The sequence below is a fragment of the Chanodichthys erythropterus genome, chromosome 21 (assembly GCF_024489055.1).
Source record: "Chanodichthys erythropterus isolate Z2021 chromosome 21, ASM2448905v1, whole genome shotgun sequence".
NCBI classification, from domain to species: domain Eukaryota; kingdom Metazoa; phylum Chordata; class Actinopteri; order Cypriniformes; family Xenocyprididae; genus Chanodichthys; species Chanodichthys erythropterus.
In genome coordinates this window covers 22,803,242-22,821,049 of record NC_090241.1, presented here as the reverse complement: position 1 = coordinate 22,821,049, position 17,808 = coordinate 22,803,242, and the positions used below count along the sequence as shown (strand labels likewise).

The window sequence follows — 17,808 nt, the reverse complement described above, 5'->3', positions numbered from 1 at the left end:
AGGAGCTCGTGAGCGCGCTGCGCCGAGCACTCACTCCTCCACAACCACCGTCACCAGCACCTGTCTCCGCTTCCCCAGTCACTTCTTCATTGCACTTTCCTCCTCAGTACGCCAGTCCCATGGCTCGGCCGGCGCCCTACTCAGGATCGGCGGAGGATTGCAGCGGATTCCTCCTGCAATGTGAGCTGGTCCTGGAGATGCAATCGCAACTTTACCCCACTGACACCTCGAAAGTCGCTTTTATCATCTCACAGCTACAAGGTAAAGCTCTCCGTTGGGCAGACGCGCTCTGGATTCAAAAGAACCCTGTGGTGAAATCCTATTCAGCCTTCGTCTCTCACTTCCGCAAAGTCTTTGGAAAACCCCTTTCGGATTCCTCTATCGGTGAGAAACTCTATAACTTAAAACAAGGATCTAATACTGTGAGTGAATATGCTTTGCAGTTCCGTACCCTGTCTTCCAGTAGTGGATGGAATGAACAAGCCCTCATCACTTCCTTCCGCCAGGGGTTAGAACCCAAGTTGCGATTGCATCTCGCTGCATACGAGGACAAAATCGGCCTCGAACGCTTCATCCAACTCGCCATCCGCGTAGGCACTCGTATGCAGTCGTGTCTTGAAGAACACCAGGGCCAGCCGCCTCTTCAACCTCTCCTCCGTCGGTCAGAACCCGTCAGCTCCCCAGAACCAGCCAACGAACCTATGCAAGTTGACAACTCCAGACTCACCCCTGCAGAACGACACTGCCGGCTGACCCTGAACCTCTGCCTCTACTGCGCCTCTCCCGGGCATGTCCTCTCTGCATGCCCAACACGCCCTCCAAGGCCTCTGGTGAGTTCCATTCTTCCCTCTCCTATCCAAATGAAACCACTCACCACCGTTGTAACCCTTACTGCTGCCAATATCTCTGTTCCAGTTGTTGCGCTCATCGACTCAGGGTCAGCCGGGAACTTCAGCTTCGGGTCCCTCTGCCGTCAATTCAAGTTCAAAACCTCGCCTTCGCCTAGTACCTATCAAGCCCACTCCATTACCGGAAAACCCCTAAGCCGCAAGAGAATCACCCGATGTGCTGGTCCACTACAACTCCGTATAGGCCTCCTTCACGTCGAGGATATCCATCTGCTGGTTCTGGAGGAATCCACCGCTGACGTGGTTCTAGGGCGCCCGTGGCTCGAACAGCATAGCCCAACCATCTCCTGGCGCACGGGCGAAATCCTGAAGTGGGGCGAACACTGTTTCTCAGCCTGTCTCTCCGGGTTTCCTGTTCCTCCATCTCCACGTTCCAAAGAAATCTACATCTGTGCCACTTCCATTGAAAGCCCCATCGAGAAACGATCCATCGACATTCCAGCCTGTTACGCCCCCTTCAGCGATGTCTTTTGCCCACAACGAGCCTCCAAGTTACCTCCACACCGACCATGGGACTGTGCCATAGATCTGCTACCGGGTGAACCAGTGCCACGGGGAAGGATCTATCCCCTATCTGTGCCGGAGGAGAAGGCCATGGAGGACTACATCGACGAGGCCCTCACGCAAGGATACATCCGTCCGTCTACTTCCCCTGCTGCTTCCAGCTTCTTCTTCGTGGCCAAAAAGGACGGACGCTTGCGGCCATGTATTGATTACCGCTCACTCAATAAGATCACCATTAAGTTCCGCTACCCACTTCCCCTCATCCCAGCGGCCCTGGAACATCTCCGTGGTGCCACTGTGTTCACTAAGCTGGACCTCCGCAGCGCGTACTACCTCATCCGGATACGCGAGGGGGACGAGTGGAAGACCGCCTTTGTCACGCCCCCTGGCCATTATGAATATCTGGTCATGCCCTATGGACTAGTCAACGCCCCCTCCGTATTCCAGGATTTCATTCATGAGGTGCTCCGGGAGTTTCTCCATAAGTTTGTGCTGGTATACATCGATGATATCCTCATCTACTCCCGGAGCCTGGCCGAACATCGCCACCACGTTGCGGAGGTCCTCAAACGCTTACGGCAGTTCCAGCTGTTCCTCAAGGCGGAAAAATGCTCCTTCCACCAGTCTTCCGTCCACTTCCTCGGCTACTACATTGATCACAGTGGCATCCTGATGGACGAGGGGAAGGTGGACGCCATCCGGTCCTGGCCCACTCCGACTACCATTAAAGAACTCCAACGCTTCTTAGGCTTCTCCAACTTCTACCGCCGTTTCATCAAGGGCTACAGTTCCATCGTCTACCCACTCACCAACCTTCTACGCCATCAGCCCAAGTATCTGTCCTGGTCCAAAAAAGCCACACAAGCGTTCGAAGCCCTTAAGAAAGCCTTCACCACCGCTCCCCTCCTCGTCCACCCTGATCCCAACCGGCCATTCATCGTCGAGGTAGACGCTTCGACCACAGGAGTGGGAGCGGTACTATCACAGCAGCAGGGGCAACCCAGTAGACTCCATCCATGCGCCTTCTTCTCCCGCAAGCTCAACCCGGCGGAGGTCAACTATGATATCGGTGACCGCGAACTCCTGGCTGTCAAGCTCGCGTTGGAGGAATGGAGGCATTGGCTGGAGGGAGCCAAGCACCCCTTCCAAGTTTTAACCGACCATAAAAACCTGGAGTATCTTAAAGCTGCTAAAAGACTAAACCCCCGACAAGCCCGCTGGGCCATGTTCTTTTCAAGATTCAATTTCACCATCTCCTATCGTCCCGGCTCCAAAAACCTCAAGGCTGACGCCTTATCCCGTCTCCACGCTCCTGATGAGAAATCTGAAGATCCTGAAACCGTCCTTCCAGAAACCATCTTTGTGAATCCCATCCAATGGTCTGAAGAGACTCTACCCTCCTCCAATGCCTCCTCCAACACTCCGCCGGGTTGTCCTCCCGGTCTCCAGTATATCACTAGAGCACGACGCACTCAACTCATCCACGCAGCCCACTCATCACTTGGCACTGGTCACCCGGGGGTCAATGGAACCCTCTCGCTGCTCAAAGCACACTTCTGGTGGCCCAACTTAGCCAGGGATGTCAGAAGGTACGTACAGGGCTGCAGGGAGTGCGCCATCTCGAAGAGCTCTGGAACCAGTACCTGGGTTGGGCCGAGTACGCCCAGAACTCTCTCCGTCAACCTTCCACCGGATTAACACCTTTTCAATGCGTACTCGGCTACCAACCCCCATTGTTCCCCTGGGATGGGGAACCCTCCAACGTTCCTGCCGTCGATTACTGTTCCTCCTTCCGTGTGTGTGAGTGTTCCTCGTCCACCATACTCCATCTCCTCGACTACCAACTCCATCTGCAATTACAAGGACAGTATCATATCTCTACCTTCTCATTGAAAACCCTCCATCTTCCATTTACTCACCTGCTCATTGCTGATTCTCTAATAAACCACTATACCTGCCTTTACTTCTGTCTCCGTGCCGTCTGTATCATAACAGCTTCACTGTATGAATTAAATATACACTGATTCTTATTAAAGCTACAAAAGTTATTCAGCCAAGACAAGTGAGTGAATTTCTCTTTGTCTATTGTTGTTTTATTAACATTATGCACATAGATAGCAGGAGGTTTATTAGGCTGCTGTCACTTTAAGAACTTACAACATACACTCGTGTTTTCTTTCTTAACTCCACTTAAGACATAACTGACAGTGTTTACGTGAACACTCACCAAGATGGTATTTTGACATAATTTTGTGTGTGTTTGGCCATATAAGCTGTAGAAGAGAACTGAAATCAGGATTACGAACTGTCCGAGAGGCGGCTTCCTATCATGTGAGTACTTTGCTTATTGTGCCCAATAACATTAAGCAAGTGTCCAGTCTATTCTCTTCTGTCTGCGTTAACCTAAATGTTAGATCTGATTAAACATAACTTTGAAAACATATGAAATTTTTTTTTTATTATGTTTGTTTATTAGTTTTGTCAATAGTCGTGACATAAAGACTTATTTGTGACAAAATTGATAAGAAATCAATAGAGAAATCCAGATATTTTCAGTTATTGAAAGGATAAGAGATGATTATACTGCTGTCCATTTAAAATGAAGAGACCATTTTATTTGCTTTCTTTAAGATAATATTAATTCTAAAATTTGTATAAAGACACAGTTATTTACTGTTGTAGTATAACATAGTTAACTGCAGAAATTCTGATATTTTCAGTTATTTCCCCTTTTTGAAAAGCTAAATAATTCCATAATCATATGAGGAAGAAAAAAAATCACATTTTTAAACAAATAATACAAAATACTGTTTTATATCTGATAAACAAAAATGTTATGGTTGGTAAAATTTCTCCCACCATTAGTATATGCACATTATTTGGATCCTGGTCAAGAATAGTGAGAGATGGAGATGCTTTTGTAAGTTAAGTGTCTTACCCACTGCTTTACACGTCTTTGTAACCGGGTCCATCTCGTAGCCCTCGTAGCATTCACATTTGTAGTCGCCTTTGAGGTTGATACATATTTGACTGCAGGCATCAGGGTTCTCGCATTCATCTATGTCTGGAGAGGACCATCAGAAAAGCATTAGTAACAGAGCAGAGATTCACACAGAGAACAGAGGCTTTTGTAGTGCAGTGTCCAACGACAAGATAAATGATGCTTGCAAACACCATCTGGGGATTTCTCTACTATCAATTTCAAAGTGATGACGCTGAGAGTAAACAAATCATAGAAGTTCACAATGTAGGAGCAACAAAGCGCTCGTGGGAAAATGGGTAAAATGTAGTCTTGCACAGCATCAAAATTGGTATCTAAGATAATATTCATGTTACCTCCACAAGTCTTCTTGTCCAGGAGTTTGTAGCCTGAGGGGCATTCACACTCATAGCCAATCTGACGGTCCTTACATATGTGAGAGCAGCCGCCGTTGCTAATGGCACATTCATTCAGACCTATGACAGAAAAAAAAACAAGAAGGGTGGTGTCAAAGGTCAGCATGCCTAGCAGGAATTGGAGTGAAAGTACCCATGGCAACATGACAGCAACTGATGGTGGGCTGCTTCTTTCTCATTTTCTAGGTTGAGCTTCAGGTTTGTATGAAGACTTTATAAGAAAGTAATGAGGTAAGAGCAATCTAACTGAAAGACTTGCCTTGAATGCTTGAAAAAATGCACTGGGTGGGAGGAAACTGCTTGTATGTGTGGTGCTGTGAGAGAGACTGAGAGCAATATGGCAAAGGTCTTGCAATTATTAAACTCAATAATTCTTCTCAGAGCATCAAACACATTTGGGCATTGTGTGATGGCTTCTTCCATTACAGATGACAGGGAGGATTACACATTTATCACTTTTCATCTCTACAGTATGTCTGCTTTTACTGACCTAATAAAAAGCAACAAAATATTACCAAAATTACCAGAGGAAAGTTTAACTATTCTGTTTTATTGACCCATTTAAGACTACAAATTAACGTCAGCTTTTCAGCCTGAACTTCAAAACATTGTCCACAAATGTCATTCAAATAGCATTTTATGGATGACATATCTCTCGTAGAAGAAGAATGATAATAATAAAGCTGAATAAATAAATATTTAACAAGCAAGCAAATAATAATAATGCTACTATATATTAAACCAGCCTGACAGAACAAAAAAAAGACAGGTGGAGGAGGAAAGTGAGAAAGAGAAGAATAGCTGACGCAAATGCTAAGGAACAGCTGACAGAAGGAGATAGACAGAGAACAGGAACATCACAGGGAGTTCAAGTGAAATAGGGGAAAGAAAAGACAGGCAGGTTAAGAGAGGAGGTAGGACAAAGACCCGGATAGTGAGCCAAACAAACGCACCCTCAAAAATCTAGTGAGAGATGCTCTCCGAAAAGCAAGGATTAGAATTTTCTCCAGGCCACATATGAATCATGTATAACAAGTAAAGGATGCACTATTGAATCTGGTATAAGCATAATCCCTGGCACTATTCCTAGTGATTTAGCATGCATAGCTGCAGTGGCCCACTTGGAGTCAGTCCAGAGTGCACTGGGCTCAAAGGGAGGCGTCTGTCGTGCGCCAGGTGCCTGCACTAATCTTATCTGCTGAGTGGAGGGACCCACAAGGAAATTAAGACCATCCTGATGAGCCACTGTGGGACGATGTATTTTACATTAAAGATTGATACAAGAGTGAACATAACCAGGAAGAATGGGAGAAAGAGAGTGAGGGAGGGAGAGAGAGAGAGAGAGAGAGAGAGAGAGAGGGGAAGAGTTGAGCAAGGAGTTGGCATTTCCTAAATACCATATCGATCACATTAACATACAGCTGCAAGGTGTTAGAAAACTATCTAAACGTTTAGTTAGTAAGATATTTTTGTAAAGGTGAAGTGTGCAATATGTATGCCACTAGCAATACCAAACCGAACTGCCAAAATAACTCTATTTTTACATTTTATGAAGAAAACGTGGGTGTGTGGGTGTAAAAATGTGGGTTGTACCTCTACACCTCACTGCCACTATTTGACAGTGTTTAGGGCATTGCTAAGCAGATAACTATTTTGAGTAGTTGCTAGGTGGTTGTTAGCATGTTCTGGGGGGTTGCTAGGTGACTACGGGTGAGACAGATATTCTTGTCAGTATATGACTGTTGTCTAAGTCTGTTGCTCAGCAGAATACTCTCTTTGTGAGCATCACCATGTCGTGGTTTTATGTAAAAGCAGCGGCTCTGGGCATGTGACTAAAAGCTTGTGCATCATTTTGGTTGGCCAGTTTTTTTTGCAGTGTGATGGAAAAGAGATTAGAACAAAATCTGTCACATTGACAGTGAACAGACACCATTCATTCAAGTCAAAATGCTTATCATACCAAATTTTCACACCAGATACTGATCTCACAGTGAACAGACCTTTAGTCTTTAGGACATTTTCACTCATTTGAAGAGTCTTCCAATTATAAATCCGATTACTAAGGAAAGTATGTAAACTTTTACAACAAGGATATTATTGTTAAAGGTCCCGTTCTTCGTGATCCCATGTTTCAAACTTTAGTTAGTGTGTAATGTTGTTGTTAGAGTATAAATAAAATCTGTAAAATTTTAAAGCTCAAAGTTCAATGCCAAACGAGATATTTTATTTAACAGAAGTCGCCTACATCGAACGGCCAGTTTGGACTACATCCCTCTACTTCCTTCTTTAATGACGTCACTAAAACACACTTTTTGACTAACCTCCGCCCACAGGAATACACAAAAAAAGGGGGCGTGGTCTTGTTGCGCTCCCAGAGAAGAGCAAGAGTTGCATTTGTAGAGTGTGTTTGTCGCCATGTCGTCAAAACGCTGTTATTTTCATCCCGCAGTCCAATCACCTTTGTTTGGCCTTCCCAGGGACGCTGTACTTAGAGATCAATGGTTACAATTTATGTTTAACTCGGTTCCCGAAAATTATAATCCACATGTAAAACTATGTGCAGCACATTTTGCTGAGGACAGCTTCCTCAATCTCAATCAGTTTAATGCCGGATTCGCACAAAGATTATTCTTGAAAGATGGAGCAGTTCCCTCTTTGTCTGGAGAAGGCGTTGTTTATGGACCACAACCAGTAAGCTAAGCTGCTGTCAAATCACAACACAGGAACCGCTGGCACAATCAGAACTCGTTACGTATTTCTGAAGGAGGGACTTCATAGAAAAAGGAAGTCATCAGCCCGTTTTTATGACAGTGGAAATAGTGGTATACAGATAAGTAAATTTTGTGAAAAATACTGTGTTTTTTTTACATGCGAAACATGAACACGTTATATTGCACACTATAAACACAATCGAAGCTTCAAAAAAACACGAAAAACGGGACCTTTAACTAAAAACATTTTTGTTAATTGAAATAAAGATAGCATTAAATATTAGAAGAAAACTGAATGAAAAACAACTTAAATCATTAATAAAGCTATTATTTGTATACAAATACTAAAATAACTCTGCCTTACAGTAAGGGTAAATATGAAAAATAGTTGCATTCGGTATAATGAACTAACAACGACAAATACATTATACAGCAGATTTCATCTGCCATTACTTGCACAAATAGGTCCACTCCAAATCGACACTATTAGTTGAGTCAGAAGTTGAGATATTGAACCGCTCAAACAAAATGAGCCCCACTAAAGCATTTACACTCTTCAGGAAGTTGACCTATGAATGGTTTACTCGCTGTACATTAAACTTGGAAAGAAGAATGCATTTTAACACTAAAAAAAGTACACAATCCACTTAAAATATGACATTTTCAGCTCCAGCTTATCATTGAAGAAAAAGTCAACTTCCCCAGTTTGATGAAAGATAAGAAAAGAGAAAAAGAAAAAAATAGATCTGTGGGAACCTGCATTCTCTTTGGAGAGCATGAGAGCATGCTGGGCACGTTCTCCATGTATGATTGCGCTTGAGGGAAGACTCACACTTTGATCATAATGATCCCTCTGTGGGTTGTTGGCCCTTGATCAAGTGAAGCCCTTAATAAGCTATAAGCTTAAATTCTGGTCTAGGATCAGTTTTCCATCTTTAAATTCAATGTTACTAGTTAGAAAGAAAAAGCTAACCCTAGATCACTGGCTGCTGGCAAACTTCATTTGCCACACACATATGGAGTGCAATGTTTATGAAGTGCAATCAAACTGTTTTATAATTTTATCTTTGACTTCGACACTAAAACAACAAAGTAATCACACAACTTACATTAAGTCCTATAGAACAACAAAAAGCTCATATAAAATAAAAGTCTCAAAATCTGAAACTGAGAAATATTACAAGTAAAACGTAACTACACCAATAAACATTTTTTAAGGATGTGTGTATTTGTGCAGAAGTGCCTCTACTCACCACACTCCTTCACAGGCTCATCAGACCAGTCCTTGCAGTCCTTGATACTGTCGCACACTTTGCTGCTATCAATACACTCCCCGCTTTTACACATGAACTTCAGCGGACCTTCACATTTGGTGGCTGTGAAGGACAATGATGTATAGAGAGCACAAAATAGGAAATGCCATTTAAAAAAAAAATGCATTTTCAAATCACACTCATTGCATGAATGTTCATATTGCTCTTTGCCATACAGTGATAATAGACAGTGACAAGAGGGTGTCAAGCTCAAAACAAGTACATAAAAGCACCATAAAAGTAGTCAAATCTTCTAAAACCAATAGCTGTGTGTGAGAAACATACTAAAATCTATAGCTTCAAAAAATCTGGAATATAGTGCCATATACTGTAGACCACTTATTTAGTACTTTTGTGCCCTTATTGTATCTTGACAGCCCCTGGTCACAGTACATTTTAAAGGACACTGCTGTTCAAAAGTTTAGGGTTGGTAAATATTTTATGTTTTTTTAAAGAAGTCTCTTATGCTCACCAAGACTGCATTTATTTGATCAAAAATGCCATAAAGCTATAATATTGTAAAAAAGGATTACTTTAAAACAGTTTAAATGTAATTTAGCCCTGTGATGGCAAAGCTGAATTTTCAGCAGCCATTACTGTCTTCAGTCTTCAGTGTCACATGACCCTTCAGAAATAATTCTAATATGCTGATTTAGTGCTCAAGTAACATTATTATTATTATCAATGTTGAAAACAGTTGTGCTGCTTAATATTTTTGTGGAAATCATGGGAATTGTTTATTATTCTTTATAACATTAGAAATGTCTTGATTGCCATTTTTGATCAATTTAGTGCATGCTTGTGGAAAAAAAAAGTACAGTTGTGTATGGGAAAGAGCACTGAGCACATTCTGTTAAACATCTTTGTGTTTCAGAGAAAGTAATTTGGAACGACAAGATGGTAAATAAGAGAGAATTAAAAATTTTGGGTGAAATTTGCAACGCGATTTATACATATAGGAAATGGACCTGGCTAAACACTGTACGCTGGTCTTGGAAGAATCTTCCTATCAACCAACCATAGCCCTAATCCTATCCTTAATCCTAATCACTGGGCACTGACTGGTTGACAGGAATGTTATTCTAGTGCCAGCAAAAATGTTTATCCTATGTCCTACTTAAATCATGTTATGCATCACTAACCAGATACTGTATAGCCATGGGATAATTAATCTTTTGAGGTGAATTTGATTGAAGCTGCCATATGGGAAGGGTGCCATGAAACCCTGGAATCATGTAGGAGTACATCTGTTTGGTCTTGTAGTGCTTTGTGCGAATGTGAACTTGATTGGGGCTACGTGATTGGGTGCACTCTACTCTTTTATCTTCACTCAAAATGCTGCTGGAAGAGGCTAATCAAAAGAGAGAGGGTGAAAGAGAGATTGTTGAAGTTACTCACTTTTGTTGATGCAGCCAGCCTCATCGCTGAAATCTGGACAGTCGTGCACTTTGTTACACTGTTTAGTGCCGTGAATGCAGGAGCCATCGCCACACTGGAACTCATCAGGACGGCAGGTCAGCACAGCTGTAAGACAGAAACATGTTTATGTAGGATTATCATTCATGTGATCATTTCAGGTCAATGGATAGTGTAGTAGGCTAATTTTGAGTAAATATTAATTTACTGAAAAAAGAAATTGTATCATGGTTTCCAAAGAAAAATCAAGTAGTACAGCTGTTTTCAACTGTGACAACAATAAAAAGTGTTTCTTGAGCACTAAATCAGCATATTATGATTTCTGAAGGATCATGTGATACTGAAGACTGGAGTAATGACTGCTGAAAATTCAGCTTCCAAAATTACATTTTCAAATACCATTATATTATATTAAATATATAAGTATTTTATTGCATTAAATCACCCTGCTCTCTATAAGACATCTGTCAGGATCATATATCTGTCCATTGAAAATTATAGTGTAGATATATAAGCAGTGTTGGTGCAGTGCATTACAAGTAGGCCTAATTATTGTTGTGCCCTCTATTGTTCGAGCGTCAGTTTGTATTTCTTTAAGCCTGAGGCTTATTCATTTCACTTTTGGTGGGAAAGGGCCAAAAATATAACTACTTTTTTCATTATTAAAAAACAAAGCTAGCCCAAATGCACTTAAGATGTAAAAAGTAACATAATGCATTACTTTCCATAAAAAGTAACTAACTAACTAACTAACTAACAAAATGCATTACTTTTTTCAGATTAACGCAATATTGTAACACATTACCTTAAAAGTTACTTTCCCCAACACTGAATATAAGTCTTTTTGGATAAAATAATCTGCCAAATTTATCTGAGTCGTCAGATAAAAACATGCATACTAAAGCATTCACTATCACACTTTCATAATAATCACCCATCCCACATGCATGTGTCTGAGCTTTAGTTTTAAAACAGAAAATGGTTTTGGCTTTTATCTCCTGTCAGATCTCAAAGTAATAGCTTATTTGCAAGGGAGTTTCCTTAGAAAAAAGCTCTGAACATTAAAAACAATCAGTCACCTACTTTAGGGCATAAGGGAATGCACTGAAGAAAGAAAAATGCACTGTTCAGCAAAGAAAGGTCATAATTTTTCAGATTCATCTTTTAAAATTTCTTTAATCTTTCATACAGTGTACTTTATAGGAGCTGTGGAGGGAGAACCTCCACTGTGATCAATTTCAGGTATTATTTACTACATAAATAAGCCTAAAATAACACTGGCGATAACATAAAAACAATCTTTACCTGCAAATAAATATCTAATCATTTAAACCCAATAAAATATAATGCAAAATGGCCAAAATATGAATCTGCAGTCTGAACAAAAAGTCTTTAGGGAAGGGCACACAATTCCCTACAAGAATCCTACAGTGAGACAACACTCATGCAGCGCTTACTCGAGAGCACTCTGCCATACCTCAAAACACACCTGTTGCCTAGCAACCAACAAGACTTGGGCACATTACCATGCTGCTACCACAATAGTTCAACATGGCATAAACCCATGGACAAAGAACATCATTATCTTAAACACACACACACATGCTAGAACAAACTGTACACATCTGTGGGCACATAATCTGCATTAGAATGCACATGAAAACAAACAATTTTCAGCTGCTGGCTTTGTGTGTTCAGGATTACATGTGCTCAAACAAACACATGATTGTTTCCAGGTGCTTCATGGAGAAACAAATCTTTGAAATGTAAAGCTAATAAACATTCAAACTGACTGACTCTGATTCGATTGTATTATAAATCAATTAAAAACATGATAAATGACATCATATGCTAATTAATTAATCAGCTTATTTGCATGTATCAATTAACATTTTCAAAAGACATTTAATTATTGTGTCAAAGCATTGAATAGGCATTACAAAAAGAGGCTTTGGAAGTCAATGCAGTACAGTGCAGAATGTTCAAAACAGTGTGTCAATCTTTTAAGACTATTTTTTAAATAAATTGTACTAAATCAACATGTTAAAATGACAGTTCTAACTATATATAATTTAATGAATTGTTGATACTGCATCAGATTTCTAGGATTTAGAGAACATTTTTATAGTATTATTTTAAGCAAAATCAATACACTGACCTTGTAAGGCTAAGAACCAACAAAATCAAATTAATTTATGTTGGCATGCGTGCGGTGCATTTGTGTCAACAGATTAGAATGAACAGACAATAGGGGACTGATTCTAAATGAACAACATTTTCCATGAGTACACCATGTGCTTTACTAGGACGTGATAGTAATTTAGAATGAAAATAATGACAAGAACAGCATGCATGCAGCATTAAGGAGGCATGTAATGCAGTCATGTGGTAAAACTGATTATTAATTCAATTAATTAACTCATTCACCATGCAGCAAGCCTCTCCAATGTAAATATCAAAGGAAACATGTGCTTGAGAATGATAACAGTGATCAGTACATTAAAGACATTTAGTGTTCTTGTACACTTACGACAGTTGGCCTCATCAGACTTGTCCTTGCAGTCTACATCCCCGTCGCATTTCCAGTTAAGGTGAATGCACTCTCCGCTCCTGCACCGAAATTCCCCCGCAGGGCAATGGGGTTTTTGAGGCTCTGTCCTACGACTGCACCGCTCCAGAGATTCGTCCGACTTGTCTCTGCAGTCGGGGTCTCCGTCGCAGCTCCATGGCGCTGGGATACACTCAGAGTCATTACAGCGGAACTCGTGTGGCCCACAGGTACTGGCGGTGGCCGCAGTGCACTTCTCCTCATCACTGCCATCACCGCAGTCATCATCTCCATCACAGACGAATGTGGGAGCCACACACAGACGGTTACGGCACTGGAACTCTTTAGAAGGGCAAGCCTTGGCGTCTGGAAAAAAGAAGATTGTGCTTTATCACACAGTGAAGTCTCTTAAATATTTATACAGAATGTAAAAACAATTACTGTAACGATAAACAGTTGATAGCTTAGCCTTTAACTATTTGTTAAATGTGTTTAGCCGCGTTTCCACCTAAATTACCTAGAACAATTTGTCCTAGAAATTTTTCCCAGGATCTTTTGTCCCCCCAGATCTGTTGCTGTCTGCGTTCCCATTGCAGTCTAAAGTACCGTGAAGATTAGGTAAATCAGTCCGCTGTATTTTGTCCTCTGCATATAATCTTAATAAAGTTGGAACCTCGTTGTTGGTCCATCGGTTGTATTTTTTAAAGTCCATTGTTCCATTGTTTCAAAGTTCCTGAACTTTGAAAAAGTAATACCTCACGATCAGGGACTTTCTGAGGAGGAATTGTTTACCTGGAACTTCATTTAGACCCTGTTCCCTGTGGTCGAAACAAAGTTCCTGCGGTGGAAACATGGCTTCATACATCAACAAAATCCATTAACTTTTTGTCAGACTTTTTTTGTCTTCTGTGTTTCCAACTTTTCTTTTGGAAAGAAGTAAAATGGTCAAGGATAAGCTAAAGTCTCCCTTTCAATATTTTTTCCTTACATTTGTGTTTGATAATTGATAAATGATATATGTAGAAATATCAGCATCTAATTCTCTTTTAAAAAAAGACCCTTGTAGTTTTATGGCCTTATAATGTCAATTTAAACTGTCTACCCATGTTACACCAACCTCAATTTATTCATAACATAATTTTCTCAAGCTGAAAAAAGGAACCTGTTTCATAGAATGCCTATTAAATCAGTGGATAAAAAAAAATGGGATAAAAACTAAGGATTTTTATTTAATGCTGCCATATGACCAAACCAATGAAGTACCACTACAGTAAAATGACTGAATTGTACTGTAAAGGCCTTTACACACCGGGACGAATATCGTGCGCGATTATCGCCTCGTGACTAAACAAGGGGCACCAATGTGAGTGTGCACACTAACGTGAAAAATGCGAGGCGTAAAAGCGTCATTTTTTAAAAAACGCCTCGCTTTTTTGGTTTGACGCGCTGCGTTAAAAACTGGCAGACCAATGAGAGAGTGGCGCTTTTGTACACGAGCTGCTGAAGTTACAGTAAAACACGACTTGGTGGCGCTCAAGCACAAAACGGTCTTGCCGAGCACACATAGTAGATGAGGAAGACCTCTACAAACTATCCCTGCGTCTCAATCAGCTCCCTAGCTTCCTAGGTCGTGTATCAGTATACCGTGTAAATGAATGTGGCCGACTCCCTGATCAGTGCCCTGACTAGTGAACTAGAGAGCTGATGAGACGCACGCTATGGGTGCTCTGCCAGTTCTTGGCCACACCAATAGATGTGTATTATTTCTGTATTTTTACTGTTTGTTTTTTTCTTTTACATTCAAGAAATATATTTATTTCATAAATATGTTCACTTGCACTACCGTCATTCTGACTTATTTGCACTACCGTTTTTGACTACCATATATATTTGCACTACCGTTAAACACAAGTGCCACATACTGTCAGGGAGTGAATTTGCACGTTCACTCTGAGCATCGCCATTGAAAATGGCTTGGGTATGAACACAAAAAACGTCTCAAAAAATGCTGGCGATAAACGCGTGCGATATTCGTCCTGGTGTGTACAGGCCTTAAAGGCCTTATACCCCAGTGATTTTCACTGGCGATGCGCAGAGTGGACGTGCAAATGGATAGTTTGTAGGGGTCTTCCTCATCTACTAACTTTCTCTTCGTCGTCTTGGTATCAATGTGTGCTCGGCAAAACCGTTTTGTGCTTGAGCACCACCAAGTTGTGTTTTACTGTAACTTCAGCAGCTCCAGGCACGTGAACAAAAGCGCCACTCTTATTGGTCTGCCAGTTTTTAACGCGGCACGTCAAACAAACAAAAAAAAACGATCCCGAGGCGTTTTTTAAAAAAATGACGCTTTTACACCTGGTGTTTTTCGCGTCGATGTGCACACTCACATTGTTCGCCCCTTGTTTAGTCACGAGGCGTTAAAAGTCGGCGATAATCGCGCGCGATATTCGTTCTGGTGTGTTAAGGCCTTAATGCTCACTGGAAATGTATGGCAAATGTAGCATGAGCTCAGAGCTATTCTGTGCTGATGTGTGCTCCCGGACCTCACTGATTCAACTGTGCTGCGGATGACCTGAGGTTCACACTTCAACCCCACATCGCCGACAGACACTAAATGGGCTTAACTGTGCTGTAGTAAACGCCTGTCCGTTCTATAATGGGGTCACCCACCCCACTAGAATAACCATCCTGAAGAGCTGCAAGGCGACTAGGTATTACATTCCCGGGGGCTAGTTTTGTAAAAGGATTTGAAATGGCTTATGAGCATGTGATTGGGTACGATTGTGTTTGAGCGGATGGGATGGGAGAGCAATCGATCCTGACTGTTTGTGACTTTGCGTCGATAAACCTGTAAATATGCAAACTATCTGCAAAGAGCAGCTGGGGCTCATAAAACACTTTCACCGTCAAAATGGTGACATTATCAAAATTGTATTGCCGGACTCGAAATCAATGTTATTTGTGCTGCTCACGGAAAGGTCATTCTTGTTGTTCAGTGCACTTCAGCTGATTTGTATTTCATATTTCGTATTTCACCACCTACGCTGGTTGCTTTTGAAGCCAATTACAATAATGCTCAATGAGATATGTTGCTAATTGTTTTTTTGCAAAGCTGATTAGCCGAAAAGCATCTAATTGGCTAAAAAAATGTCCATTAGGAAAGCAACCTCTGCATCTGCTGTCGGCCACTCAAAGGTCTCTTCAATGACTATCGAATAGCTGAGGGGAAAGGGTGCAATAACATTTTCTGGAATTACAATCTTCTGACAAATTTGACACAGGAGTAAAATATGTAGATTTTATCCAGCTACTATAATTCTCTACCAACAAGGTCAAGGCAGACAACAAACGTAGCATGTTGTTAAAAGAAAGGAGAGTGATTGAGTCTTTCTTTTGTGTACAGAGCATGGGATGGAAGGTTGTGTTTGCTCTTAGCAGTGGGAGATTGGATTGGGTGACCCTGCTCTTCTCTTGAGGGAGAAGAAGGGCAGCAGTGAAAATGAAAAGGGGCTTGGCCTGTAATGTAGACACCAGCCTAAAACAACATCTTCTCAAAGAGCAGCAGAACAAACATGGACAGCATTTTCATACACCAGTGATCTCAGACAGTACTGTCAAATTCTAGCTGGAATGAAAATCAAATCATCCGGCTATACACTTGCAGAAGATGCGAATTGAACGCATAAATTCACATAATAATTAAACCTATGCTAAATATTCATTAGTGGTCCTTGCTAAGTATTACATTGTTGAGGGGATCCAAGCCAGTTGTAGGGATAAGAATAGGGTTGTTTATGTGGACATGAAAACAGCAACCAACCACAATAACCATCTTGCAACAACAAGAACATTCTGTATTCAATGTGCTAAAAACACCCAAACACCTTAGCTTTTTCATGGGCAAGAACCACTAAAAAATCTTTTGACAGAAGATGTAAAAATGTATTTTATATGTTTGTAAAATGGATATTACAAATGGATGTTAAGTTAAGTTAAGTTTCAATGTTAAGTTGTTGGGTAATCATTTTCATACTAACTAATGACTTTGGGCCAAACAAATGCTTGAAATTTCAATATAGAAATAAACAAAATCGATCTGTTTCTTTAAGAACAATTTTAGATTAAATGGGATTTCCACCTTTCCCAATGTTACAGAGACATGAAAGTGTATATTGTAGATAGTAAACACACACAGCTCTGAGCCAGATTGACTTCGTCATTCAAAGGCTGCTGATATATGTCTGCTGTGTGGATTTTGATGCTATCTCCTTTAGAGGTCATGCACAACAGTGAATGGATTTTAAAAGAGGGGAAACGAAAAGCTCAAAGCAGGTCAATTGAATTCCACTGACCAATGTCACATAGCCTACGCATTCCCCGGGCCAACAACAGACAGGTAGTAGATAGGGCTTTACATTAGCAATATCTCTGTAACCTTGAACCACACACAGGCAAACAACAGAGAGCTGAAATGAATATAGCAGAAGTGAATGTAAAATACATACAGCTGTTCTGTCCCGGTGTTAATTGAGAGACATGGAATATTTGACTGGAACTAACTTTTGTATAATAATTACTTACAATTATAAAATAATTAGCAAAATTCCCTTTAAATAGCTTTTGCCACAATGCAGGACATTCCAACTTTTAAAATTATTTCAAGATTTTAAGTTACTTTTTCTATAGGTTACATAAATGCACCAGTAGGTGACTATCTTTGAGATATTCATTGACTCATCCACCCAAACTATTTGTTCAAAACACTGAATGATTCAGGAGGCAAAAAACTCTTAATGAGTAACTCACTAAATCATTCATTCAATTAAAAATGCTGGATTTATTCTGATTCACTACTGTTACTCAGAGGCACCAACCAAAATACCTGAGCAACCAGGGTGGTTGATTATGTTGGAACTTTGTTTGGAAGTCTTTTCATTGGCAGAATGAAAATAGCTGGCTTACTGTATATTTGTCTAGATAGAATAAACTGGAAATAATTTTCATATAATTAT

At 40.8% G+C, this 17,808-nt stretch overlaps 1 protein-coding gene across 5 annotated transcripts in view; it reads right to left on the bottom strand.

The window, feature by feature from the left end:
* Positions 1–17,808, bottom strand: part of lrp8 (low density lipoprotein receptor-related protein 8, apolipoprotein e receptor) — a 180,199-nt gene that overhangs the window by 36,501 nt on the left and 125,890 nt on the right. For all 5 annotated transcript variants that reach the window (XM_067374730.1, XM_067374733.1, XM_067374731.1 and 2 more), the window contains exons 5-9: positions 12,779–13,162; positions 10,231–10,356; positions 8,773–8,895; positions 4,749–4,868; positions 4,351–4,476 (exon numbers count right to left, since the gene is read on the bottom strand). In XM_067374730.1, the coding sequence (XP_067230831.1) occupies positions 4,351–4,476; positions 4,749–4,868; positions 8,773–8,895; positions 10,231–10,356; positions 12,779–13,162 (879 nt within the window). The remainder of the gene's footprint in view (positions 1–4,350; positions 4,477–4,748; positions 4,869–8,772; positions 8,896–10,230; positions 10,357–12,778; positions 13,163–17,808) is intronic.